This window comes from Grus americana, chromosome 1 (assembly GCF_028858705.1).
Source record: "Grus americana isolate bGruAme1 chromosome 1, bGruAme1.mat, whole genome shotgun sequence".
NCBI lineage: Eukaryota > Metazoa > Chordata > Aves > Gruiformes > Gruidae > Grus > Grus americana.
In genome coordinates this window covers 58,436,372-58,463,296 of record NC_072852.1, presented here as the reverse complement: position 1 = coordinate 58,463,296, position 26,925 = coordinate 58,436,372, and the positions used below count along the sequence as shown (strand labels likewise).

Here is a 26,925-nt window from a genome sequence, read left to right as displayed (position 1 = left end):
GCCTGGGAAAAAGAGCTGAGCAACCCCCACACCATGCCCTCTAACTGGGTTCCTCCTGACTGTCCCAGGAGAGGTCAGGGGGCCGTCAAAAGAGTCTCCTTCCTCCTCACTGCTTCTAGAGCAAGGCTGGTGATCCCAGGATGGGCTCTGCCAGCCTGAGCCCATCCAGTGGAGAGGGAGCTGGTGTGGCTTGGGCTACCAGTGCTGCAACCCACCCCTGAGCTCTGCGGGCTGTGCTGACCACCAGCTGTCCTCTCTCCCTGCCCCACAGCTGGCACGAGAGCAGGGGATATCCCCCGCTCAGCCCTGGAGCTGAGGGTGAGCGCAGAGAAACCGGCACCGACCCCAGCGCCTGTGCCGAAGCCAACTCCGCACCTGCCAGGGTGAGATGGGGATGTCTCATGGTTTGGGTTATTTTGGTCTCCCCAGCCCCCTCGGCCCTTCAGTGCCACTTCTGCTGGGCACATTCAGAAGATCCTGAGATGCAAGGGGAGATCAGCTGAGATCCTTAGTCTGCACAAAGAAGGCTCTCCCCCTAAAGAGCACATGAGATTTGCTCTTGGATTCCCCCATGCAGACTTTCCTATGTTGTTTCTTGCCATGACCATTGATGCTGGGCTGGGGTCATCTTATCCTCACCCATCTCCTCTCCTGGTTCCTTTTTACCAGCAGCTTTGGGCTGAACAGGCTGTAACTTCTCATATATGCTTTTAACTCCTAGCCCACAAAAGCTACCGGTCCCCATTGCAGACATCTGCCCTATCTTGTCTCCCAGGACAAGGAAATGACCCGGTTGTGGGACAACGCTTTGGGATCAGGCAAACGGGACATGATCAGCTACACAGGCCACAAAGAGGAGTTGCGGCCACGAGCCCCACAGGCAGATAGACCCAGGTGGGCTCAGCCCATTCCCTCTGGATCCTGGGTGAGAACCAAGGCCCAGGGCTTTAGGCAAGAAATCTGCCCGCTGAAAGCAGGTACACTTGGTTTGCTCCCGTGTGAGATCCTAGTTCTGGTTTGCTTTCCACCCAGGGGTGTCTGAAGTTCACAGCAGATCTCTATTTAGATTTAGCATCTCTTCACCCAGTTCTGGTCCCAGGAGGCATTCAACACCTCTGTGGGCACCATGCAAAAAGATAAGGCCCCGAGTCCATGAGATGGCATCTCTGTGTGGGCTGACCATGAACGATGGGCCTCCTGGGTGTTCTCTGTCTGCATGGTTTGGCGTGCCCTCGGCTTGCAGTGCCGTGTCCCAGCACTCCCACCCCACCAGGAGGGAGTCTGGGTTTTATCTCTGCCCTCCTGGACCGTTTCTAGCTCTCCTCCGAAGACCTGCTTTGCCGTGGACGTGGTGGCATCCCGCGTTGCTCGTGCCTCCCCCAGTAACGGCCTTCTCCCCGTCCCAGAGCGCCGTCCCACCAGCCAGAAGCTCGAGGAGAGCTGGCCGAAGCACCGCATAGAGAGTGGCTATTTCTCCCTGGAGCGCCGGAAAACCGACCCTCCCTGGGCGTCCACTCCGCCGCGTGCTGCCGCCGGCTCCTCACCGGCCCGCAGCAACCCATTGGGTGGCGGTGGGCACCTCACCAGCTCCCAGATTCGGGAGCCCTGTGGGCACCCCAGCAGCAGAGGTGTGGAGGGGCGACACGGGCTGGAGAGGCAGGAGTACACGGTGCTGGCAAACCTGCCCAAGCCCAGGCGCCTCGGCCAGCGGGATGCTGTCGACCACTGCAGCTCCCGCACGCTCAGCCCCGGCCGGGTGGAGGTGGAGAGGATATTTGGCTGCGAACGCAGGTGAGAAGCAACGGGTCTCCACAGTGGTCAGAGGTCCTATGCTGTCGGGGGGGCACCGCTGAATCACTGTGCCTCAGAGAGAGAGTAGGGCTGGATGGCAAAACTCAGCTTTCAGCTGTGCTTAAATTTCCCTTAAAGCAAGGGTTGGGTTTAGGCTCAGTGCCTCCCGGCCTGGGGAGCTCCCCCATTGTGGCATGCAGGCAGCTGAGGCCATTGGAAAGGTGGAGTGAAGCTGTGCTGCTGGAAGCAGAGGGAGCAGCCCACCTTCCTCATCCTCACAGCCACCTCCTGGAAGCTGCAGGATGGGCTGAGGAGCAGGGCAAGCTATGGAAAGGGGGAAGGAAAGAGGCGGTCCCCAGTCCCAGAATAAATGGCTCCCCAGGCATTCAGGGTCCACTGTAGAAGCCACTCAGGAAGTGACAGGGGATGCTAAGAAGTACCCAGTGCTGGTTGGGTCTTGGCTGGAGAAGCAAGAGTGGCTCCGGCATCAGTGATACAGGGCAGGAGGGGACATAAACAGGGACCAGGGAAGTATCGCAGGCAGGTGGGTGGGATGTGAATGACAAGATGGAGAGAAGCTTAAGGAATAGTGTGAAGAAGTTATGGGTGAGGCAGCAGGACATGAAAACTGGGGTGGTTGACATGATGGGGACAGGGAGAGGCTACAGCACATACAGTGTCTGGGGCAGGCAGAGGTCTGCGGGGTCAGGCTTAGGTGGAGCAGGGCCCATAGGGGTTCTATCTCCGAGCTGAGCCTGGCAGCAGCCGGACAAACTCTGTGTGCCCACAGGAAATCGGAGACCCTAGAAGCCTTCCAGGCCCTGGAGGAAGGTCGTGTGGACCGGCTTGATGGCAAGACCCCGGTGCCACCCAGCAAAGGCTGCCTAGTTCGGAGGCAGTCCAGCCCCAGCCTGCCCAGGGAGGTGAGGCTTGGCTGTGCAGCAGGACCCCATCCCAAATCCCCAAGTTGGGTTACTTTTCCCTGCCACATTTTCCTCTATTTCTGCCATGTGCTTCTCTTTTCTATCCCCTTGCTCCCCCTTCCCTCTATTCCCAGCCCTTCCTTTGCCGTGGACTGGGACTCTTGGCACCCTTTGGGTGTAACAGGCTTCTCTTCAGTATGGGCTGCCTCCGTGCACGGGGATGCAATTGCTGTCTGGGGAGTTATTTAACCAAACCATCTCCCAGCCCTAACCCCATCTTGTTCCCTCTCACTGGCTTTTTTTTTTTTTTTTTTTGAGGACTCTCTGCTCTCTCTCCCCCATGTCCCCAGGGTCAGCGGCTCTCCTGGCACCTCGAGCAGCACAGCAGAGACCCCAAGGAACCCCTGCGCTCCCCCAGCCCAGCTCGGCACCCCGAGAAGGCCAGCAGGAACCGGGGGGACCCCCCGCACCCTGCCAGCCCCGGTTGGCTGCTGGAGAGAGGCAGCCAGAGCCCACGCTCTGCAAGCCCGGCCCGCCGGTTGGAGAGGAGGGCAGGGGAGACAGCAAGCCCTCCCTGGTGCTCAGAGAAAAGCTGTAGGAGCCGAGGGGAGCCTGGCCGCCCCCCAAACTTGGAGAGGGGCAGAGCCACCTGGCAGGCTGGGCGTATGGGGAAAGCCCCGGAGAGGAAGAGCCAAGGGGACTCCCTGCACCCGGTGGGCCTTGGGAAGGGCTCGGATAACAGCGGGTTGAGCCGGGCAGGGCCGCCGCTGCGGTCCCTCAGTCCCGGAAGATGTACGGAGAGCACATGGAGAAGCCAAAAGGAAATCTCCCCTCCCAGCTCGGTGCGGGGGACAGAGAGGCAACGGGTGAAGCTGGGGGAGCCGCTGCACCTTGGGGGGCCCAGGAAGCCATCCGAATGTGGCTGGCAGAGCCTCCAGGAAAAGCTGCCTCCCTCCCACCCTGGGAAGGGCACCACCACTGACCGGAAAGGCCGAGGCAAGCCCCTGCACCCCGCGAGCCCAACACGACCACTGGAGCAGGACTGGAGGGGTCGGGGGGATGCCCGCCAAACACAGGTGTGGGAGAAAGACTGTAAGCGCCAAGAGAAGCCCGTGTGCCATGGAGACTTGATGCACCAGCTGAAAAGGGAATGGAAAAGCCCGTCTAGATGTCTGGATGTAGGACTACGGCCAGATGACAGCTGGAAAAGGCCTGAGAGTCCAGCACAGCGGCTGGAGGATGACTGGAAGGGTCCTGAGCACACCCGAGACACAAACAACCCAGAGAAGCCATTGGAAAATGACTGGGGGAACAAGAGGCTTCTCATTTACCACGTGAGTAGGGCAGGAGCCAGAGGTGATGGGGACCCTGCCAGGCATAAAACTGGGAAGCTCAGAGTGGGTGGGTCCCCTGGGCTGCAAGTCTGCGCACCCCGGCTCCCCTGGATCTTCTGCTTCTCCAGGGGAGCCACGCTGCCTGCCGGGCACTGGGAGGAGGGAGAATGCTTCTCCCTCTGGCCAGTGCTGGGAGGCAGATGCTCAGATCTGGGAAACCGCGGTAAGGACTAAACCCCCATAGCTTCAGCTCCTGCTTTCTCCCCCTGCAGCCCCAGCTGAGTGGAGGCTCCTTCCCACCACAAAGCAGCACCGGCTCCTCAGGAAACCCGCAGCCACGTTTGAATGCCAGTGAGAAGCGCAACAAGGTAGGGGCCAGGCCCCAGGAATAGTGAGGACAGGCAGCTGCCCTTCCCTGGAGGCCACCGTGGGCAGCACCTGGATCTCCAGCACTTGATCTGAGCAGGCTCAGCATGGTGCTGCCATCCCGTGACCTCCTGAGCACCATGCTCACTCACTAACATCCCCCTTTCCTTCATCCTTCACACATTTCTTGGGTGGGGAAACTGAGGCACTGAGCCTTTTTTTTAAAGCCAGAGAGTGGTGAGCAGTAGACCTAAGACTAAAATCACAGTGTAGCTGCTTTCCTTCCCTTTATTATTGCCCGGTGCTATAATGGCACCGAGGATTTTACAGGGATGAAGCAGGCTTTAGTGGCATGAAAGAAGATACGGTCAATTGTGTTGGCGTTCTTGGGATACCAAAAATGGCGCGAGGGCGGCTTTGGAGGGCTGCAAAAAGTGTCCCGGGAGCCCATGTAGCTGGCAGCTGCACCCAAGTCCCTGCCTCCGTCCCCCTCAGTGTGCGTCAGTCGTCTTGGCCAGGTTGTCCCCTGCTAGGGCCTGGCTTTGTGCTTCACACAAGGACAAACTGCAGCCAGGCAGGAGGCTCCCAGATGTCTCTGAAACTTGAAACGGGTGACATGTCTTCCCTCGCTTCCCTACCCCCCGCCAGAAAGGAGCCCAAAGCCCTGAGCTCCCCCTGCACAACTGGGCTGGTTCACCTCACCTATTCCAGGTTTCTTCAGCACTGAGCTCTGGGCCAGGCACCTTCACTGTGGCGTAATTGCACAGTGGAGCCTGGCATTTCTTGATGCGCAGCCCCCCGCCCCGTTTCTTTTGGGACCCTCTCTAGCAATTCCCCTTCCCGATGCCAGCTGGCTTTCCGGGGACACCGGAGCTCCCCCCTGGACCTCCTACCCCATCTGCCAAGATTGCAAATTGCTGCTTCAGGGGTTCATTTGGGGGGCCACGGGGTAAAACCGAAGGTGAGGACTCTACTGTGTGCACACGCATGACGGGACTGCTGAAAATCCCTGCCTGTAAAAAATCCCTGCCTGAAAGAAAACCCTGCCTGGATAAGGGCTGGGCTCCCGGCGGTCCCTTCCTGGGGCAGCAGCGGTTCAGCTCGTCCCTCCCTGGGCTTCAACTTTGCCCGGGGCCAGCGGGGAGGGAGGGGGACAAGGCTCAGCTCCAGCATCGCCCTGGTCCTACACCGCCCCGGGGCCGGCCCCCCCTTTCCGTGCGGCTCGGCGGCCTCGCCCGCCCCGGCGGCTCCATTGGCTGCGGGCGGCCGGGGCGGTGGCGGCTGGCTGCCATTGGCCTGCCGGGCCCTCCCAGGAAGTTTGGGGGGAGGAAAGAAAAGTTTTTTTGGGTGGTTTGTTTTTTTTTCTTTTTCCTCCCCCCTTTTTTTTTTTTAATTAAAAAAAAGGGGGGGAGGAAAAAGGCGAGCGGGGAACGCGGGGCGGGCGGCGGAGCGGGCATGGTGGGGCCGCGGAAGCCGCCCGGCCGCTGAAGCCGCCCCGCCGCCCTGGCTGCCAGCGCCCGGCACCGCCGCGACCCCGGCCCCGCCGCCGGCCGCGGCGCCCCCGCCATGACGGTGAGTCGGGACCGTCCCGCAGCGTTCGGGATTTGGGGGGCGGGGGTCCTCCACCCGATCACTCTCCTTCCCCTCGGCCGGGCCTTGGGGGTGCCCGCCGGGACCCTGTGGGGTTGGGAAGGGGCGGCGGGGCCCCGCAGCTGTCAGCCACCGCCTCCCCGGGGTCCCTCCGCTCCCTGCCCACCGCAGGTACCGCTGGTCCCCGGGGGACTCTGGCCCTGCCGGGTATCCGAGGCTGTGGCTGAGGCTCGGTGCCTCCTTGCCTCCCTTCCCCATCACCGCCGCGCCCCCCTCCAGGGCTCGCCGCGGCCGCTCGGTAGAATCGCTTCGTTAGCGGCGGGCACCACCCAACCTAGATAGAAATCGGTAACGCTGCGCATAAGCGTCAACCGGGCTGAGGCCTGCCGAGCTCATTGCATGGATGACCACAGTCGGATGCGAAATCCGGATCCCCCTGGGCATGGGGAGCTCCTGCTCCCTGTGGGAACCAGATGTGGTTTCAGGGCAGGGAGCGTCCCACCCCTGGGGCGAGCCTTGCCTCTGCGCGGACGTCTGCCGGCCCCAAAAGGAAGGCTGTTGAGCAGACTGGGGTAATGGAGGTGACAGGCCGAGCTGTGCCCGCCGGCGTTTCACGCGGGGATGGTGGGAAAGGGAGAGCCTGTCACCCGCTTGCTTTTGTGGCATGTATAGATTCAGGACCTGCATGTGTGCTCCAGCCTGGGAGCGGTTTTGCTTCCACCAAACTGAGCTGGAGCAGTTTTGCTTTGTGTTTTGGCCTGGGGCCCATGCCTTGTGGAGTGGGTTCCCTTTTCGGAGGAGAGGAGACATTGTGCTTTCTGGGAGGCCAAAAGCCCCCCCTGCACCATCTCTCAGAGGTGAGAGGAAGCAGCGCTCCAGGACCTGTGGTTCTGAGGAGCTTTTGGGAGCGGGAAGAGCAGGAGGCACGGCGATGGCAGAGGCTGGCGATGGAAGGAGCACACCTGACCATCCCATCCCTCCCCTCAGACACTGAGCTTTCTCAGCCTGCCACAGCTTCTTCTCTGCTTCACCATCCCGGTGCCTCTGTACCACCCAGGAGCCATTCTTTCGCTCCCACCCCATCCCCTTTCCTTCTTTGGTGTTTACATTCTTCAGATACTTGTAGGCTGTTATCACCTCCCCTGTAGCCCTTCTTCAGCCAGAGCAGGCAGCTGCCTCTCCTTAACCTGCTGTTGTAAGCCAGTCCTTCCAGACATCACCTATGTCCCCGGCTGCTTGGGACCCTCTCTGGTGCCTCTACCTGGCCAGCTGCGGGGCTGAACATATAACTCTGGTGGGTACGGATGCAACCAGGCAAAATTGCTGCTGCCACCTCCCAAGCTGAAGTCTCGCCATCCGCAGCCCAGAGCTGTGCTGCAGGGCTGTGCGTTTTGCTGGGGGTGCATCCTGCTGCATCCTTGCCTCTCCGGCATCCGGATCTCTCCCAGCGATTCGGCTTTCCTGGACGTTTCCTCCTCTCACTGCCAGGCCGTTTCCTCTGGATGGGGGGTTTGGTTTGAACCTCGCTCTCTTCTCTGCTGGTATCCTGAGCTTTTTTATGCCACATGAGGAAACTGGATTTGGTTGTGGGGAGGGAGAGAAAAGTGGCTTTAGGCACTTCATGCATCAATTAATGCCTCATCCTCTGGTACCGGCCCCGCTATGACAAGAATAGTTCAAAGCCAATTCCAGAGCTGCGGCTCTGCATCTGGGGGTGGCAGTGAAAATGGGGCTGGCAGGGAAAACAGGAGCCCTGTGCAATTCTGCTGCTTGGGAGAAGCCCTCCAGGGGTATTTTCCAGCCCTGGTGTTGCACTGGGGGCAGTAACAGGGCAGCACATGGCAGCAGCAATTCTGGCAGGGCTTTGTGTTGGTTTTCCCAGCGGCATATATCCCATTAATGTTCCTTATTTCAGCACCTAATGCTTTGGGATTGTAAATCCTCAGTAAGATGAGACCCAGCTGATCTGTACAACACCCCCAGCCAGGAGTCCTTTTGCTCCCTCTCTCCCTATAGTGTTTTTCCGCCTCCGTGGAGCCTGCCCGGCTCTCTTCTGCCGAGTGCACATGTGTCCTGGGAGGGGGAAGGTTGTGCTTTGACGTTTCGCCTCCTTTCCTTCCCTCCTGCCGCTCCCAGTTCAGAGCCGGAGCTGAAGTCACCGGATTGGAAGGGATAACGGGAAAAAGGGTGGAGCTGCTGCCACGGGGAAGGAATTAATTTTCAGGGCACTTTTTCAGGGCAGCAGCAGAGCCGGCGGGACATTTGGGTCCGTAGGGGCAGGGACGTGTGCGTACCCCTTGTCTCCTAGCCACCGGCAGCGCCCATCACCTCTGCAGGAGGTGAGGCATGGGAGCCCCCTGTGCCATTTCACTCTGGTTTCCCTGCCTGCCCCCCTTCCCAGGCAGCTCAGGGCCTCTGTCAGACACTTCTGGCCAGGCCTGAAGCTGTAGCAGCCGGTGACCCTCCCCTTGGCGGACCTCCCCACGCCTGCTCAAACCAATAGCCGGAGTGCCAGGGTGGGCTGGCACGTACTGGGCTCTTGCTGCCCCATAACCTTGGGTGTAACCCAAGAGCGGCAGCTTGGGGAGATGAAAGCAGGGGAAGGCTTGGCCCGGCTGGGCGGCCAGGGAGCAGGGCTTGTGGGATAGTCACGGCCAGCCACTGGGCTTGTTTCGGGGTCGTGGAGTGGCTGTCAGCTTGCCAAGCCACCCCTTCTTGCCTACTCGATCTCGAGTGGTGATTGTGGCACATGGGGACTGCTGGTGGCTCCTCTGGGGCTGGCAGCTCTGGTGCTGGGAGGTCCATCTCTGGCACCGTCACCTCTCCGGCACTGTCCCCACCTGGTTCGGCTGCAGGAGAAGGGGCAGATCGACAAATTCTGGCTCCCCAGGGAGAAGAGGCGTTGGGCTGAATTATTTGGTGGTGCAACTTCTCCAGCGTCAGCAGAGTTGGGAGGAGGGACCAGCTCGAGCCTGTTTGGCTGACAGCAAAGCCAGGGAGAGCGGTTCCCCTGAGTCAGCTCTCCGGCACTTCACCTTGGGAAGGAGATAAACTGGTTGGGATGCCGCACTGGTGGCGTGAGGTTAGGAGGAGGCGGGGAGCGGGGGGAAACTTCTTTCTACCATGGGGTCATCTGTGTGGAACTCTGTTCATCCTCATCTTCAGCAGCAGTGGCTGAGGCTGGGCAGAGGGCATGCTCTGCAGCAGGAGGGAGCAGAGAAAGAGCGGGGCAGTAAGAAAGGAGCCCCCAGCGTCTCGGAGAGGATTGAGTCTTGGAGAGGGTCGAGTCTCTGAGAGAATCAAGCGCTGCTTCTGACTCTGATTTCATCTCTACCCTGGGGCACATTATTTAAAGGCAATGTGTTTTCACAGCTGTTGAATTGCCTCTTGTACATTTGTGGTGAGGGCTGTTTTGTAGAGAGCTACTTGTGTCTTTAATAAGTAATCGGTGGTGAAGTTACCAGAGGGATGTAGCTCTGGGGCATGGATGGCCAGGGTTTGGACAAGGTGAGTCTGGTTCTCCATCTCCGAGGCAAGCCCTGTCGGTGGCAGAGGAGCACTCCATTCTGTCTGCTTTCCTTGCCTCTGCCTCCCCCTCTCTGAATAAATACCTCTGAGGCACCTTGTGGAAACCTCCCTGCTGCGTATTTTCCTTTTTTTTTTTTTTAAACCTCTTTCCTTATCTCCTCCTTCCTCTTATAGGAATGACTGCCTGCTGCTGAGAGCTAAATCCAGCCCTTCTCCACCGGGTCCTACACCCCCATGAGTTTCCTAAAAGTGATGCCAGGCTATTCCCACTGTTGTTCTGACAGTGGGGACTCGCCTTCCACTCCCTGGCATGAAAACCCCTTTTGTGGGTCACTCCCAGACAGTAACCCTCTGTTTTGTCCTTTCCTCTCCAGCCGGATCTCCTCAATTTCAAGAAGGGATGGATGTCCATCCTGGACGAGCCAGGAGAGGTAAGCCTGAGGCAGGGGTCTGCCTCTTCCCCAGCCCCTGTTGCTAGAGATCCCCCAGTGAGCAGCCGATTTCCTTCTCTCTCAATCACTGAGGTCACTCCCGCTAGGAAAAGCAGCGGGAAGCCTTTGGTGGAGGTGCCTCGCTCTGTGTGTGGGCATGGAGATTCACCCAGCGCCCCTCTCCCAGCCAAGGGGTGCAATGGGGAGCTGGAAGGGGCATGGAGGAGGGGGAAGAGAAGGCCAAGAGGTCGCGGCGCAGAGCGTCCCTCCCTGTTCCTACATTTCCCCCGGTAACTGCCTATCCATTTCCCTCCTGTCTTTTCCCTTCCCTTCCCCTGCCCGATCGCCTGCAGTGGAAGAAACATTGGTTCGTGCTGACCGACTCGAGCCTGAGGTATTACCGGGACTCGAACGCGGAGGAGGTAAGCACGGCCAGCCTTTCTCCAGCCCTCTCTTCCTTCCCGGCCAGGGAGGAGAGGAGCGCAGCCCTGGCATGACCAGCGTGCTCCGGGGAGAAGTGGCAGCGTCCTGTTCTCCTGAAAGGCACCGGAGGTGGCGAGCCGCCCTTTGCCAAGGGATGACAAAGAGGACGGGTGTCTGGTGGGGTGGTGAAGTCTGTGGGGGCTGTCAGTGGCTGAAGTTGAGGAGAAGGGCTGGTCCTGTGGCTGGGCATCTCTGACGCTCTCAGTCCACACTGCTGGCTGCCCCTCAGATTAAAAGAGGCCACACTGTGCCGGGGAGCTGAGACTGGCTCCTGGAGAGCTGTGGGGTAAAGGCAGAGGCGGCCTGTGCTTTGGTTAGGGTGCCGGCAGGTGACGGGGCCTTTTGCAAAGCCGAGTTTGCACTGATGTCCTAGCGGGTGGCTGTGCTTGCAGGCTGATGACCTTGACGGAGAAATCGACCTCCGCTCCTGCACGGACGTGACAGAGTTTGCAGTGCAGCGCAACTATGGCTTCCAGATACACGTGAGTGTCTGGCACCACATGGACGTACAGTGGAGGCACCAAGAGACACTGGGTGGGAATGCACGCTCCCTCCCTGTGCTAAGATGCCGAGAGGCAAGCCGTGCAAACCTTGTGCCAGGATGGTGGCCTGGCAAGGCTGGTTGGTGACACGAGTGCTGCCTGCCTGCAAAGGAAGGAGTAGAAGGAGGCTTTGCAGGGCTGGCCAAAGGCTGTGCTGTAGGCTGCCCAGGAGCAAAGCTAAACACCAGGAGTGTATACTTAACCCGTTGGCTGAGGCAGCTTCTTTAAAGCCATAGGGAGGGAGTGGTGAGCACTGCAGATCTCCATGTAGCCTAGCTGACTGCGCTCTGAGTAACAACCTGTACCCTGGATCCAGCCCCAGTACAATCCTGTCCTCTGCTACTTGCTGTAGCAGCAGGAGGTGGCTGCTAAGGCAGCACAGAAACCGGTATTTCTGTGGGTGTGCAGGGTTGGGCACTTCACGGTCTGGATTTCCCTTGGCCTGCTGCTGTACCTCAGCGCTAGTGCCCAGCTCCCAGCGCCTGGATGGCTGGATTGGACCAGCTCATGTTTGGCCAGTGTGCCAGCAAAGTTTCTTTTGCCTTTGCTTGGAGATGGTCTCATGGAGGATGTGTAACAGGCTTCCCCGCAAAGAGGTGTCTCCACTCACACCACTCCACCTGACCACAAGAGTCTTTGAGACAGCGGGTGGCCTCTCTAGCACTGTCTGCCACCCGTGCGAGCAGGTGCTTGGGGGTTTTGGGGAGCGAGTGGGAGCTGCCTGCACCTCTGCCAGGCGCTGACAGAGCCTCTATTGCCTCCCCGGTGCAGACAAAGGATGCCGTCTTCACCCTGTCAGCAATGACCTCGGGCATCCGGCGCAACTGGATCGAGGCCTTGAGGAAGAACGTGCGCCCGGTCAGTGCTCCAGACGTCACCAAGTAAGAGCTACCTGGCGCTGCTGCTTCTCTTTCCCCTCTTGCTGACCCTCTCCCCTAGCAGGCAGGGACCAGGAAGGTCCCTCTGGAAATGCAGCTGCTCCCAGATCAGCCCTGCCCTCCTGCCCTCCGCTCGTCCTGAACATGGCCTGGAGACACCAGCCAGTGGCAGGGGTTGAGAGCCTGTTGGCTCCCGCTCTTGCACCCGCTTTTTTTTTCTCACCACATCAGTTTAGCCCAGTTTCTCCACCAGCATGGCTGGAACTGGGGGTGATCCTCCCCGCTCCATGGAGGAACCCGTTTCCCTGAGGGATGGGATACTACAGGCCCAGCCCCATGCTCAGGGTGGGGTTTTGTAAGGCTGGACTGAGCAAGAGCTGATCCTTGGGGAGTTGGCAGTGCCTCCATCAGCATCCTTTCCCACGCAATGCCTCTCCTTCACCAGCTGCTGCTCTGGTTTCAGGCTCTCTGACTGCGACAAGGAGAACTCCTTCCGTAACTGTGTCCCCCAGAAGGGCTCACTCCGGACAGAGGAGCAGCAGCGGCCGGGCTCAGGCTCCGAGGGGAACTCAAAGGGCGGTCACTGGAAGGCGGATGGGCAGCGCCATGCCTTTGACTACGTGGAGCTGTCTCCCTTGCCGCAGGACCCCGGGAATCAGGGGTCCCTGCAGAGGACGAGAGGGAGCTTGAGGACCTCCGACCGAACTCCCAAGCACGAGGAGCTAGAGCGGGATCTGGCTGTCCGTTCGGAGGAGAGGCGGAAATGGTTTGAGACCCCTGACGGCAGAGTCCCAATTAGTGATGGCCTGACAGGGGACTCTTCCCGCAAGGCGGGGGAGCAGGACCTCCCCGCTCCCCCGCTTTCAGAGGACCAGCGGATTCGGCTGAATGAGGAGATAGAGAAGAAGTGGCTGGAGCTGGAACGCCTTCCCTTGAAGGACTCACGGCAGGTGCCCTTGACAGCACTGCTGAACCAGAGCAAGGGGAGCCACGGAGACACCAACGAGGCACTGAAAAAGGAGGTAAGAGCATCCCTCCTCTCTGAAACTGGGATTCTGGTGGCCACTTAGTGTGGTCCCTGGCAGCAGGAGGCTGCAGAAGAGCAAGTCAGAGGTGCAGGGAGATGTTCGTTCTTTCTGGCTCCATTTGCCACCCCTTGAGTGCATGGGAGCTTTTGCAACCAGATAATGCAAGGATGGAGACCTGCTTTCACACATCTGGAGAGGTTCCCCAGGCCACGTTTTGGTCCAGAATAAGTTAGTTGATGGCACTGCTTGCATGGAGTCTGCATTTCCTGGGAGTACCTCCACAGCGTCTCTTCTCTGGCTGTTCCCAAGCCTGCAAGCACTTCACCTGGCAGCCTTTGAAAGGAGCCATGCACTTGTCTGTCATCCCAGCTACATGTGCAGCAGTGGCTTCCTCCAGCATGGATCCACCTCTGGAAGTTGGGATGTCTCCTCCCCTCCTTGCTAGTGCTTACTGGGCTGGGGCTGGCTTTGCCGATTTGGTCCCTTGGCAGGCTGCCATTCCCGTGGGAAGCAGATATTGCCATTGGCTGAGCACAGTCCTCCTCATCTCTAAGCCTGCTGTTCAGATGTGGCATGTTGGTCGGGTTGCGGCACTTTTCCACCCCGGCTGAGCATCTCTCTCCCCTCCTTGGCGCAGGTCCAGTCGCTGCGGGCACAACTGGAGTCCTGCCGGGCCCAAAACGAGAGCCTTCGGGAGGCAGCAAAATCCCAGGGAGGCAGCCACGTGCCCCGGGGGTACATCTCGCAGGTGAGTGGGGCACTGGACAAGAGACTCTGGGGTCACTCACAGTCCCAAACTGGGAAATGTCAGGACTCAGCTCATTGCCAAGCAGGTATCGCTAATCATTGGGTTGCCATGGTGACCCTAACTGGGCCCACTTGTAATCAATGTTAATTACATAAAGGCTGGTGTGTGTGGGCTGGCTTTAAAGGGGACAGAGTATAAACGGGAAGGAGAGTTAGGGGAGAGGTGTAGGATCTGTGCACCGTTTTGTGCGTGGGTGTGGTGCTGGCCTGGCCTGGGCTGGGGTGATGAGCTGTCCCCCTGCTCAGGAGTGGGTCAGCAGCTTTCTGCTGAGCCGCCTGCGTGTTCCTTGGCGGTTTGTAGCTCACCACATGTGGTTCTTGCTAACAGGGGCTCCTGAATCCCTTGTTAAGAGCAGTCCATCAGGCCCTGGGGAGCTCCTGTGCCAGCCAGCGCCACCCGAGTCCTGAAGGTCACTCTGACAGCACAGCCTGTTTGTTTGCTGGGATGGCACGTGGGAAAGCCCCCAAAGCAGAGTTTGCTCACACTTGAGTCTCTCGCTTCTCTTTATTTATTTCGCCCCCCATGGAGTCATCCAAAGCAAGCAGAATCACATTCCGCAGGGATTTCCTGGAGGGAGGCTGCTGTTCCACCACACTGCGGGGATTTCAGGATGCACCCTGTGCGTTGAAAGATGCTAGGGGTTGGGGCGGGGGAGGAAATTGGGGCTGGTGAAGCCTGTTGCAGCAGGCAACCTAGCCCAGATAAAGAAACCCACAAGTCCCGTGGTGCCCAGCCCAGCCTCTTACCAGTCACTCTGGCATCTTGATTTAATATTTACAGCTCACAGGCCTCTTTATGGTCAAAAAAAAGCAAAAGAAGTGGGGAGGAGTGACACCTTATCTTCCTAATAACTTGGCTCAAAAGGGATTTCACATCTGAGGCCAAGCTTGGCCTTTCCCCAAAGGGCTCGTTCTCTCTCTGTCTGCCAAGGTTCACAGCCAGTCTGTGGACAGATCACCAAATTGATCCCTCACCTTTTACTCTCCTTGGAACGATCTGTGAAGCTTCCCAGCTTCCCTTGTCTCAGCAGGGAGGAGTAGCCAGCAAGGACTTGTGTTCCCACAACGTGCTGCAGTGCCCTTTATATCAGCCTTTGCCTTAGTACTAGGGGAAGGAGTGGGATGACAGGGGGCTGTTGGGGGATGCGATGGCTTCCTGGCTCTCTGCTGTTGTCTTAAATTATATTTTGGCATGGTTTGGTGGTGAGCAAATCCTGAGAGGCTTGTGGCTGTGCTGCCAGTGTCTGGAGGGAGAGCGGAGTCATAGCTCCGAGGTGGGAACCGCTTTGCTTTGTTGTAACACCAGTTAACCACAGCGCCCAGTGCTGAAAGAACCATCCCCTTGGTCTCAGAGCCGTCAGAAAGGAGGGCGAGCTGTGTGAGGAGGATCCCTACCCATTAGGCTTTGGGGAGGGCTCTTTGGCAGCCGTCATCAGGCCGCAGGGCAGTACAGGGTGTCACTTTTCAGGAGAGCCGGCTCAGTTTTCATTGATTCCAGGGGATGCTGCTTCATTTAAAAGGCAGATACCGAGATGCAGTTCCCGCTGTTGATCTCCTCCAGCCAGGCAGTGCAGCCTGGTGGAGGGTCTGGATGGGGTGTCAGGCACATTATTTCCAGCTCTTGGCACAAGAGGGACATTCCTGTCTTGCTGCTTCAGTTTTAAGAAGAGCAAGAGGAACGTTTCTTCCTCTGCAAAGCTCGAGGGAGTTGCAAGATGTGTGGCCCTGTCAAATGATTGTGTTCAGTGATAAAAGTGCCACCTCGCTTTCAGAAGGAAAAGATTCTCCTGGGAAGTGGTCTCACTTCTCTCAAAATGGCCCTGGACTTAGGTGAGGTTTGGAAAGGCAAACATCAGCCTAGCCAGGTGCCTGTCCTGGCCTGAGCCCTTCCTCCTGCCCTCCTGGTCCCTCACCCCTCCTTTCCCTGGCACGGCAGGAGGCCTGTGAGCGCAGCCTGGCCGAGATGGAGTCGTCCCACCAGCAAGTGATGGAGGAGCTCCAGAGGCACCACCAGCGGGAGCTGGAGCGGCTGCGGCAGGAGAAGGAGCGGCTGCTGGCGGAGGAGGCTGCGGCAACGGCAGCAGGTAAAAGTGGACACCAAGCTGTGCCCCTGCTCAGTGGGTCCCTCCTGCCTCTCCCAAATGTCTCTTGTGAGAAACCAGTCATCCCAGTCATCTGGAGCCACACTACTGACCCTACTGGTGTGATGCTGATGCTCAGCACATTCTTGTAGGCAGGCAGGACTGGCAGAGATGGCAGAGAGCTCCCACGCTGCCCTGTGTTAGTCTCCTTGGCAGCGCTTGGTGCATCAGGATAATCCTGGGGCGTGGAGAAGATGGGGCATGCCCCAAGGGCAGAAGGGATGAAGGGGGAACCTGCAAAGACAGGCCTAGGAGCCTGCAGCAGCAAGAGCTTGGCTGGTTCCCTGGTGTGGTTTCTCCAGATGTGCCAGAGCTGGCACAACCTGATCCCCTGTCTCTCGTTCCCCTCTGCAGCCATCGAGGCACTGAAGAAAGCCCACCGGGAGGAGATGAATAAGGAGCTGGTCAGGACACGAAGCTTACAGCAGTGCGGCTCAGTCTCAGATGCCCTCCAGAAGCAGCACCAGTAAGAAACCACCTCTCCTGCTCCCCTTGCCCAATGCTGCTGCCCTGTGCCGGTGTCACCGCCCCCCATCTGCAGTCATAGCCCCCAGCTGTCCCCCCTGCCGCCTCCCCAGCTCCCTCCCCAGGGATGGTGGGTGCCCAGTGGTGACTGCCAGGGCTGCTGCCGGGGCAGGGAGGTCTATCCCCTGCTTCGCTCTTTTCCCCTGTAGCACCTCTGTTTTCCCTATAGCTTCTTCCCTCTACTTTCTTTACGGAAAGCTCCTCCATTTCTCCTGCATGGCTTGAAGCTTCTAGAAGCACTACACACACATGTGGGAGGGTGGAAACTGAAGCCTTGGTCCACAGGGGACGTTATTTTGTGCCAATGACTGATGTGGGCAGAGGCTGCCCGTGGCAGGGGGAAGGTGGCCAGGGACTGGCGAGGATTGTGAGGCAGTGATGAGTTGGTGCCTCTTTGACAGGTTGGACGTGGATTCCCTGAAGCGGGAGCTGCAGGTGCTTTCTGAGCAGTACTCCCAAAAGTGCCTGGAAATTGGGGAGCTCACCCAGAAGGCAGAGGAGCGGGAGCAGATGCTGCAGTGCTGTCAGCAGGAGGGGAAGGAGCTCCTCCGGAAAAACCAGGCAAGAGAATGCCTTTCCCTGCCAGCAGAGACCACAGAGCACATTCCTCCCTCGCATAGCACAGCCCCTCTGTTAAAACTCCCCTATTTGTTCATATTTCTTCCCTTCTGAGACTTTATCATCAGAAAGAAAAATAATCAAGAGTTAGAGGCTGTAGATGGGCCTGTCTTAACTATGCTGTTAAATCTGGCAACTGTATTCTTTTCTGCTGGTTGTAGGTGCTGCCATCACCTACGGGCAGGGGGTTACTAGAAGATGTCTAAGCTGGAGTAGGGCTGGCATGAAGATGGAGAGGTCAGGACAGCAGAGACGCCTGTGCCATGGCTACTCTGACGTCATTTGGTTTTTCCCGCAGGAGCTGCAGACCCGCCTCTCAGATGAGATCGGGAAGCTGCAAAGCTTTATTTCATCACGGAGCTCTGGGGACCGCTCTCCGCACAACAACGAGCGGAGCTCCTGTGAACTAGAGGTATGATGGTCCCCCCGGGCTGCCCTGCTGCCTCCAACCCCACCCTGTGCTGGGGGTCTCCTCCTTGTGGCAGTTTTGACTTGGAGCAGGTAGGAGGGGGGTGCCGGATGGAGCAGCAGGGCTAGTGCAGGAAGGAGGTACGCGCAAGCTTCCCCTCCGTTGCTCTCCCGGGGCGCTCACGCCGCTTCCTGCCCCGGCCCTCCTGGTCCTTCCTTCCTTTTCCACTGCTGCGCTTGCGCCGGGGCCCGCCGGCCTTCCTGAGGCGGTGGCTCTTGAGTCACCTCTGGTTCCTCTCCCCCCTGCCTGGCCCAGGTGCTGCTGCGGGTGAAGGAGAACGAGCTCCAGTACCTAAAGAAAGAGGTACAGTGCCTCCGGGAGGAGCTGCAGATGATGCAAAAGGTTGGTGTTTACTGGAAGCCATTGGGAAAGCGGCGGGAGAGGGGAGGGAGGGGAGCACCAGGGCTGCATGTCAGCAGGGTTTGGCTGGGTTTGATGGGATGCTCAGGCCAAACCCTCTTGTCACCTGTGCTCCTCATCCTTGCTTGCTCCCAAACACGTAGCAGCCACATGCTCCGAACAGCACAGGCTGGTGTAGAATTGCCTTGTACAAGGGAAACGTCACGGAGACTTTGCTGCTGGTTTCCCCAGATGTATATACATATAAGCATGGACAAGCCAGGAGCCCTTTCCCAGGTGGGAAGCCTGGATGAAGCCTGCCTGGCACTCCACTTCCCCAGCTGCCTTCTCTATCCCCTAGTTGTCCCCTCGCTCAGTGGATGTTTCCTTGGACTGTTGCTGCGTGTGCTGCTCCCTCCGCTGGCAGCAGCTCCTTCAGAGGGGTTTTCAAAGACCACTGCCGAAGGGGAACCTGAAAGAGGCTTTGAGATTCAGTGATGCTCCAGGAGTTTATAACTAACTTTCTCACTTAAGCTTTTTGTCATATAAGTGGCTGAGACCGGCCCTTTCAGTGGCCTGCATCTCTGGTGGGGTTTATTTTTCCCATATGGCTGGCCCAAACGCACATGAGCCATGGTAAAGCCCACATTGCCTCCTCCATCTCATGCTGCAGATCCCCGCTACTGCAGGACCAGCGATTCTGCCTTCCTCCCCGGCCCAGAGTTTGGGAAGCACTACCTCCACGCTCTTCTGAATGGTTTTTGTGTGGCCCAGATTGGGATGGGCTTCAAACCTGGGGCTGGCTCTCCCCTCCTCACCTGCTGGTCCTTTGACTGGGCTTGCCTTGCAGCCCCCCTCCCTAATATCAGCCCTAAAACCTGTTAACCTCTCTCTCCTCTGGCAGGATAAGAGATTTGCCTCAGGGAAATACCAAGACGTCTATGCAGAGCTGAATCACATTAAGGTGCGCTCAGAGCGAGAGATCGAGCAGCTGAAGGAGCACCTGCGCCTGGCCATGGCGGCTCTGCAGGAGAAGGAGTCACTGTGCAACAGCGTTGGCGAGTAACGGTGAGCACCGGAGATGCTGGGACGTCCCCCGTGGGTGCAGGTGGCTGAGACCGTCTGCCTTGCTTTGACAAGGGGATAGAAGCTGCCAGTTCCTCCTGCTCCACTCATGCTGAAACTTTAGGCTTAAACTTTTCCTTCTCTGGTTCTTGCATCCTTTCGTCCTGCACCCTTCGCCCTCCTGTTGTCCCTGATGTTCTCCCAAGGTCCCCAGCCCCCTTCTTGCCACCCTCCTGCAGCCAGCACCATGTGCTGCTCATCCAGTCTGGAGGTGAGAGCCAGCCACATGCTGGCCTTTGCCCCATGGCTTGGGTGACGGCGTTGGGGGCAGTTATGCGCTACCTACATAGGTGATGTTTCTGCTGCCTTCACCTTTGAAGTGGTTTCCCTATCGCAGCACGGAAACTTTAGGTCTGCATCAAAGCAGCCCTGACTAGACCCAGCCCTCCTCCTACACTCGCCTGCGGGAATCCCTGCTGCGGCTGGGGAGGGAAGCAGGGTGACAGAAACGAGGGCATCCTGTCATCCGGAGCACTTCTGCTTCTTGCTTGGGTGCCATGGGCATCAGGATTGGGGTCACCCTGCTCCACCAGCGCTTGCTGGTGGGCATGGAGATGAGTGGGTCTGTAGCAGGGCACCAGATGGCCATTTCCCAGGGGAGCAGGAGGGACGGTGTTTCTGCACCTGGTGGGAGTCTTTCTGAACCGTTTCTGGTTTTGTCTCTCTCTAGGTCTGCTCTTCATTTGTTTATCTGTTCTTGTTTTGTATTTGCTCCATTCCTCACTTGAGGGGAGAGGGAGGTTGAATCCCATCCGTTATCACCTTGGCAAGGAGTCCCACCCACCCCCCCCAGCCTCCTCACTCCCCTTCCAAAGCTTTTTTGATGAACCCCTTTTGCCTGCGTACCTGAGCACATTGTTTGGACTGGCTCCTTACATGCACCTTCTTCAGGATTTTATATGTGAAAATTATATTTTATAGAGGAATTTTTTCCCCTGGGAAGAAGGGGAAGAGGAAAACTTTTACTACATCACCAGCATTTTCTAACCTGAAAAAGAGAATCTGGTTTTCCCCCCCTTCCCCAGCCCCGTTGCTCCCGGCCACACAGCCACCTTCGGCACGTATTCCCTCTCTTCCAAATGTCTCCACGGCCTCCCTGGGATGTACGGCGAGGAGCATGCTCCCCCTCCTCCCCGTGCCACCCCCAGGGACCTGCAGAGAAGACACGGAAGCCATAGGAGGGAGCTGCTGGCGCAGTCTGCCATGGACGTGCTTGCCTGGGACTTTTGAAAGAGGAGACCTTGGCAAGAGTCCGCATGATCGAGCTCACTCCGTGACTGTCCTTTGGCTCCTTCAAAAACCCGAATTGGCAGGAGCCCAGAGCCACGGGGCTTCTCCTTTCCAGGGAAGAGCTGTGAGGCTGCTACTGCACCCGCTGGAGCCAACCCCCCCCAAGGTGGTGGCTGCTGCTGCTCTGCTCCACCCTTCAACTTTTAACTTAATAAAATCTTCCCCTTTCGCTGAGAAAAATGTATTTGTTGAGGGAAACATTTCCCAGTGTGGAAGTGTGTGTGTGGGGGACATTTTTCCAGGTTCCTGTGTGATTTTGGGACATCCTGACCTGTCACTTCCCTCCCTCTGGATTCAGGGAGGGAAAGCAACGGGAGCACACCCAGCTGGAGAGCGAGAGGAACCCTGCAGTGCCATTATCCAGCTGTCTGCCCCACTTTGGGGCTTGGGGGGGGGGAAATAATCTGCTTCGCAACACCACTCTGAAAAATCCCACATGGACCCTCAGCCCCATGGAGGAAGAGCCGAGCCTGGGCTGCATTAGTAAATCCAGTGTTTGGCGGGGGCAGGTGCCACTGAAATTACTGGCAGAGTAAACAGTATATACAGATCCTGGGGGAGATCAGAGGGATCGCAAATGCTTTCCTCCTCCTGTTTTGGGTGAAGCACATCATTGCTTTTTTGGCAGGATGGAGGACCTGGGTGTGACTGCTCCTCATTCAGCCCCATCCAAATGTAAATGTGAGCTGTTGCTCTGCAGAAAGGCTGCTGGCAATCATGGAGGAGCCCTGATTGTGGGCTTGTGCCGGCGCTGCGCTGTCTGCAGAGGGGAAAGCAAAGGGCTCAAGGAGGACTTGGATGGAGGTGATGGATGCGTTGGCTGGGAGGCTGGAGTACTGCGAGACACAGGGATGGGAGCAGGGCTTAAGGACGTGGTGACAGCCGCAATGAGAAGAGTTAGGGCAGCACATCTTCGCTCAGTGTGCGGTAACCTCACCGTGGTGTTGGTGACCCCTGGGGCAGTGGGGTGCAGGCAAATACAGACCCACTCCTCCACGGGCATGGCTGCAGCATCTGCTTTCCCTAGGTAAGGCAAGCTGTTTTGTAAGTCACAAATTCCGGTAAAAGTGGGTTGCAGGCTTTTGTCACGTGCACAAGGCCCTTGGGCAACCCCGTGGATGGTGCAAGAGGCCACACGCTGAGCTCAGCAGCTGGCTCCCCGTTGCACCCATGCAGAGCCAGGGCTGGCTCTCGCTGGTGCTTGGCCTCCTGCCTCTGGCCTAAAAACCCTCTCGTCCCTGCGTTGCCCAAGGTCCAGGCTTTTCCCTCTGCCTCCCAGCAGGACGTGGCTGTTGCTATCAAGTTTGGGACAGAGCGAGCATTTGGCACGCTGGGGTCTGAGATGGGAAGGCAGGCGAGAGGTGACAGAGCAGCTCAGGGCAACTGCTTCCAGGCTGCAGGGCTTGGTCTTGCCATGGGGGATTGGTAGGGACCAAGAAAGGAGGAAAAAAAGAGGAGTTCAGGGCACAGTGTTGCAGGCTGGGGTGTGTGTACGTGGTTTTTAGAAAAAACAAACACTGAAACGACAGTCTGCATGGTTGTACCTACTCCTGGGGGAGGAAACCCCCAAAAGTGGGACACTGGAGGCAAGCGGAGGGTGAGCAGGGGTTGAACCACAGACTGCAGGTGCGTGCGGCTCACCGGGGGTTCGGTATCTTGGGTTTGTTTGGGTTGGTTTGTTGGCGCGGTGTTTTGTTTTTTTTTTTTTTTTCCCTTCCTGACTGGGAGCTGCTGACCCCGATAAACATGTCGTGTAAGCGCGGGCAAAATGTGTGGGTGCCTGACAGGCGCCTTCTCCAGGCTCTGTGGCTGCAGATCAGCCACCGGCTGGGCAGGAGTGTCCTGTCATCCCAGGGTGACGGGGGACCGCCGCCTCCCAAACTGGCATGGTGTTAATCAGGCGGCCCCCATCTCCCCTGCGGCGGGGCGATACGGTTACTCCGACGTCTCTGCATTGCTATCTCCTGGGTGCAGGGGAGCTGGGCGGGAGGAGGGTGGTAGGGAGAGGAGATGACCAAAATGCCCGCGAGCAACAGGCATGATGGCTGGCAGAGCCCAAAAAGCATCCCAAAACGATGCCTGTACCCCATCCACTTGCTCTCAGCTGGGTTGTGACTGTGAGAAATGTCCCAGCCTCAATCACAGGGAAAACCCACAGCCACGCGGCACCCTGGTTGCATGAGAGCCAGCATCCTGGCTCGCATAAGGAGCTTGCCCTTAAAGAACAGCTAGTAAATCTTTTAAAACAGTGGTAATCGATCCAGCAGCCAGCAGCAATGCCCCTTCGCCATTTACTGGCATCGTTAAAGCCCATTCTGCAGCTTCGTGCCAGGCTGACACGTTGCACACCAGGGGCTCAGGGCTGAAGCTCTGATGAGAACAGCTGGAAAATCAGCCAGTTTCCCTGTTTTGCCACTAAAAAAGCACTGAAGCACTTGTATCTGACTGCCAGTAAGGCCGAGTCCCACTGCTGGCGATTTTGAGCCTCTTTGAAAATGGAAACCAGGTAAAGTAAAATAATAAAATGCTGTCGTTGGCATTAGTTGCTGGAAGTGCCCCAGTGTGCTCAAATGACAACGAACAGCCATCCTGCCGCTACAAGGCAGGGGCTGTTACCCGGCCGATCCATAGCACGCCCACGATGGACATGATTTGACCATGTAAGATGAAATCCGCAGCTGGAAGTGCGTAAATCCCCACAGGGTCCGGCTGAACGAAGCACAGGGAGGGAGAAGGTAAATGGGATTACAGAGAGGATTCCTCTGCCAGGCTCTGTCCTCTGGGGTTCATTGGAGAAGCAGTATTTTCCAAACTCTGCCACCTAATGCCAGAAATGGGAGGCACTGGAGGCTCGGAGCAGTTAAGTAGTTCTCCTTGAGGAGAAAAGGGGGTGCAGGGGGTAACCCACCCCACCCTGGGCATGGTGGCAGCTTTCTGTGGTCAAAAATGCAGGCATGAGCCCAAGCCGGGTACGGGGGACTGGGTGGCCCATGGGAATAATTTTTATTTCTGGATGAGCCCCCTTGTGCTGCCTGCAGTGGGGTGCTGGTAGTGCTGGACCCCACTTCCCAGAAGCAGTGGGGGGGCTTGCATTGCCCTGCAGCCTCTGCAGCCCACCTCCAGCCCCAGCACCTCGCCAGGGGCTGGAAAACCCTTCTCAATCCTGGCCAGCACATGCTAAGGATGCATCAGTATAACATTGCAGGGCTCATGGGGTGCTTTCCAATATCAAGTTGGGTGCTTTGGGGTTACCTTGACCAGGATCCCCCCCATGTCCAAGGCCAGCAGCAGCCTGATGAGCAGTGACCACCTGTATGCCTTCCCTCCACCAAGTCGCTTGGGGGCACGGGGTCTTCCCCCTATTTTGACAGGCTAGAAATTAGGGAGCTAATCTGGATGAAAGGGTCAGAACCCCCATGTACAGGGGAGAGGGTGTTTGTCTGCCAGCAGTAGCACCCACCAGCAGAGACTGAGCAGCTCTGGTCAGCTGCAGGAGCTGCCCAGGTGATCGGCTGAGATTAGACCCCTAATTTTCAGCTGGCTAAAGTGAGGTGAAGCTTCTGCCCTCCTCCCTCCCTGCCTCCCCCTGCTCTTGCCTCCCTGTCACTGTGCTGCCCTGATAATGGCTGCCTGGGTTTTAAGGCTGGAGGCTCTGTGGTCAGCCCACGGTGATGTGCCAGCCCCGGGACTCGTGGCTGATGCTTACACACACACACCCCCACACACACACCCATCTACCCTCAGAGCCCGGCGTACAGGCGAGCCACTTCTGGCGGTTAAAAACTTGGATGCAAATAACAGCAGATGGTGCCTTATCTGCATGCGCCTGGGTTGCCTACGTGCAGGCAGCCAGCGATGGCGGTTTATGCTTGGCTAGGAAAACCGAGAGGTCCTTCGGCCGGTCAGAGCGTTGTACAGAGGCCATCAGAGCTCGCCGCCTGCGGGCTCCGTATGGGATGGAAAGCGATGTATTCATTAGATCTTAAGCAAAACAAAACCCAGCCTCAGGGGAGATGGGAAGATGGTTGTTCCTCTCTGTAATTAGAATCTCTTTGCTCTTAATAAAATGAAGTGGTTTGCAGGTGCTGTGAACCTTTCCTGCTCCCCAAATGAAGTGGGGCATGTGAAAAGAGTGGCACCGGGGAGGTAGGCACAAAGGGATGCCCGTGGTGGGACGTGCTCCTGCCACCACTGGGAAAGTATGAGGGGGCCAAGTGCCTCCTCCCAGACAGAACCATGCTGCACCCTCACGTACTGCGTGTGTGTGTCGGGGAGGGGGCATCGAATTCTATTTCTATTTCTATTTCTATTTCTATTTCTATTTCTATTTCTATTTCTATTTCTATTTCTATTTTATTTCATTATTTCTATTTCTATTATCTCTATATTTATTTTTATTTATATATCTATATCTATTTTTATATATACTTCTGTGTGTCCCTGGCTGGTGGTTTTCATGCCCCTGGGCATCCAGGATGGGTGGTGGTTACAGAAAGGTACTCACGGTATACTTTCACACCCTGCTGAAGCACTGGGGCATTTGGAGGTGCCAGGGTTCACCTCCGAGCGTCGCAAGGCGTGTCGGTGAGCACCAGGCGGCTGTGCCCATGTGTGTTTAAGAAATAAATGGTAAAACATCACCTAAAGGGCAAGATGATGATAGCGGCTACATTTAATCTCCTGGGAACAGCCGACCGCTCACCCGGCTGGGGAAGGATGGCCAATTGTCGCCATTGTATGTCCCCGCTCCATCCTCCCACAAAGACTTGTGTCCCCCCGCAAAAAGGGGACAGGCTCCTATTTGTGACCCCCCCCCGCCACACACATGCAAGGGCTGAGCTGATGTCCCCAAAGCACCTGGTGGGGAGCAAAAGTGGGGGGGGGGGCAGAGGCAGTGGGGTACTGCTGCTGAGCCTGTTTTGAGCCCAGTGCTTCCCCTTTTCTCCTTGGTGTCCTCCCTGCTGCATCTCTTGCAGTGTCCCTCCTTGTCCCCGTAGTGTTCTCCCCGGTGTCCCTCCTTCTCCTCTGATGTTTCTCCCTATGTTCCTCCTTGTGCCCCCCCAAATGTCCCTCCCTGACCCCGAGCATCCCCCCAAGTGGCCCATCCACATTCCCTGATGTTGCTCTGAGTGTCTCTGCCCTGTCCCTCCATGTCTTCCAGGTGTCCCCAGGTGCTCCTCCTTGACCTGTTGTTGTCACCCTGCAGTGTCCCTCCTTGTCCCTACCCAGTGTCCCCCCAAATGCTCCTCCTTGTCCCCCAGTGTCCCCAACCAATGTCTCCCCAAATACTCTTTGTTGTCCCCCAGTGACCCCCCTGCAGTGTCCCCCCCAAGTGCTCCTCCCTGTCCCCCAGTGTCCCTCCCCAGTGTCCCTTCCTGTCCCAGCCCGTCGGCCCGGCCCGGCCCGGGGGGGGACACACGGGGACATCGACGGTGGCGGGCGGGTGGCGCGCGCGCGCGGCAGTCCTCCCCACAGTCCGCACCGCGCCTTTAAAGGGTGCCTGCGGCGGGCGCGGCCGCAGAGGCAGAGGCGGCGGGAGTAGCGGTGCACCGGCAGCAGCACCGGCACCGCTGCGGTTGTTACCCACCGCTCCTTTCCTCAGCCTTTCCCCGCCCAGGGGCGGGGGTCCCGGGCGGGCCAGGCTTCCCGCCGTGAGGGGATAGCGTGGCGTCGCAGGGCGAAGCAGTAATCATGACAGAGAGCCCGATCCCGGTCCCGGCTCCGGCCACCAAACCCAAGCGGGCCAGGGCAGCACGGCGGCCGGCGGCCCACCCCACCTATTCGGACATGATCACGGCGGCCATCCGGGCTGAGAAGAGCCGTGGTGGATCCTCCCGCCAGTCCATCCAGAAGTATGTGAAGAGCCACTACAAGGTGGGCCAGCATGCCGATGTCCAGATCAAGCTCTCCATCCGGCGCCTGCTCGCTGCTGGCGTCCTCAAGCAGACCAAAGGGGTCGGCGCCTCCGGCTCTTTCCGCCTGGCCAAGGCTGACAAGGCAAAGAAGTCCCCGGCTAGGAAGAGGAAGAAGGTGGCCAGGAAATCCATGTCACCCCGGAAAGCGGCCAGGCCCAGGAAAGCCAAGTCACCGGCAAAGAAGCCCAAATCTGCTGCCAGGAAAGCCAGGAAGAAGTCGAAGGCCAGCCCGAAGAAAGCCAAGAAGCCAAAGACTGTTAAGGTCAAGTCACTGAAGGTGTCCAAGCCCAAGAAGGCAAAGCGGTCGAAACCCAAAGCCAAGTCCGGTGCCCGGAAATCACCCAAGAAGTGAGAAGTCTAGAGGTGTTTTGGTACTCTCCCCGCTGGTTTCTGTAAATAGCTTTTGCCTTTATTTTTACCCATTTCTATTGCATTTTATAAAGAATTGATCTATTCCTGTCTGGAAATATCTAAAACAAAGCAGTTAATGAAAGAAAAAAGGAACGTATTTGATATGGGGAGTTCCAGTTTTTAAGAGTTACTTGTCTGGGTTTTTATTTCATTGTCTCAGAAATTTCTTGCGTGTGTCTAATGTGTTTGGTTTTTTTTAACACTGGGCTGCTTGTTGTGTGTTGGGAGTGATGGTGACTCTGTCTGTCTGCTGAGGCCATGCAGGATTTCAATTGCTAATCCTGCCCCAGCTCCCTGGGGGTTGTGTGTTCGCTGGGGCCGGGCAAAGACCCTGCCTGTATTGGAGGGGAAGGAGGAACATACGGCTGCAAAAGCCACAGCCTTCCCGGCA

General features: G+C 57.8%; 2 protein-coding genes across 3 annotated transcripts; both read left to right on the top strand.

Annotated features, from left to right (window-relative positions):
- The first annotated feature begins 5,726 nt into the window (after positions 1–5,726).
- On the top strand, positions 5,727–20,388 carry TRIOBP (TRIO and F-actin binding protein). Of its 2 annotated transcripts, XM_054804531.1 has the most exons (14): positions 5,727–5,986; positions 9,907–9,963; positions 10,317–10,385; positions 10,839–10,928; positions 11,760–11,869; positions 12,330–12,888; positions 13,532–13,642; positions 15,638–15,785; positions 16,197–16,308; positions 16,769–16,928; positions 17,284–17,397; positions 17,710–17,796; positions 18,698–18,861; positions 19,589–20,388. In XM_054804531.1, the coding sequence occupies exons 1-13, from the start codon at positions 5,981–5,983 to the stop codon at positions 18,857–18,859; spliced, it is 1,785 nt and encodes a 594-aa protein (XP_054660506.1). In that variant the 5' UTR covers positions 5,727–5,980; the 3' UTR covers positions 18,860–18,861; positions 19,589–20,388. The 2 variants fall into 2 exon arrangements, with proteins under 2 accessions (XP_054660506.1, XP_054660514.1); XM_054804539.1 differs by lacking the exon at positions 10,317–10,385.
- A 5,326-nt stretch (positions 20,389–25,714) lies between these two features.
- LOC129212157 (histone H5) lies at positions 25,715–26,660 on the top strand. Its single transcript, XM_054840365.1, has one exon. It carries the CDS (start codon positions 25,900–25,902, stop codon positions 26,473–26,475), a length of 576 nt encoding a protein of 191 aa, XP_054696340.1. The 5' UTR covers positions 25,715–25,899; the 3' UTR covers positions 26,476–26,660.
- The last annotated feature ends 265 nt before the right edge of the window (positions 26,661–26,925 follow it).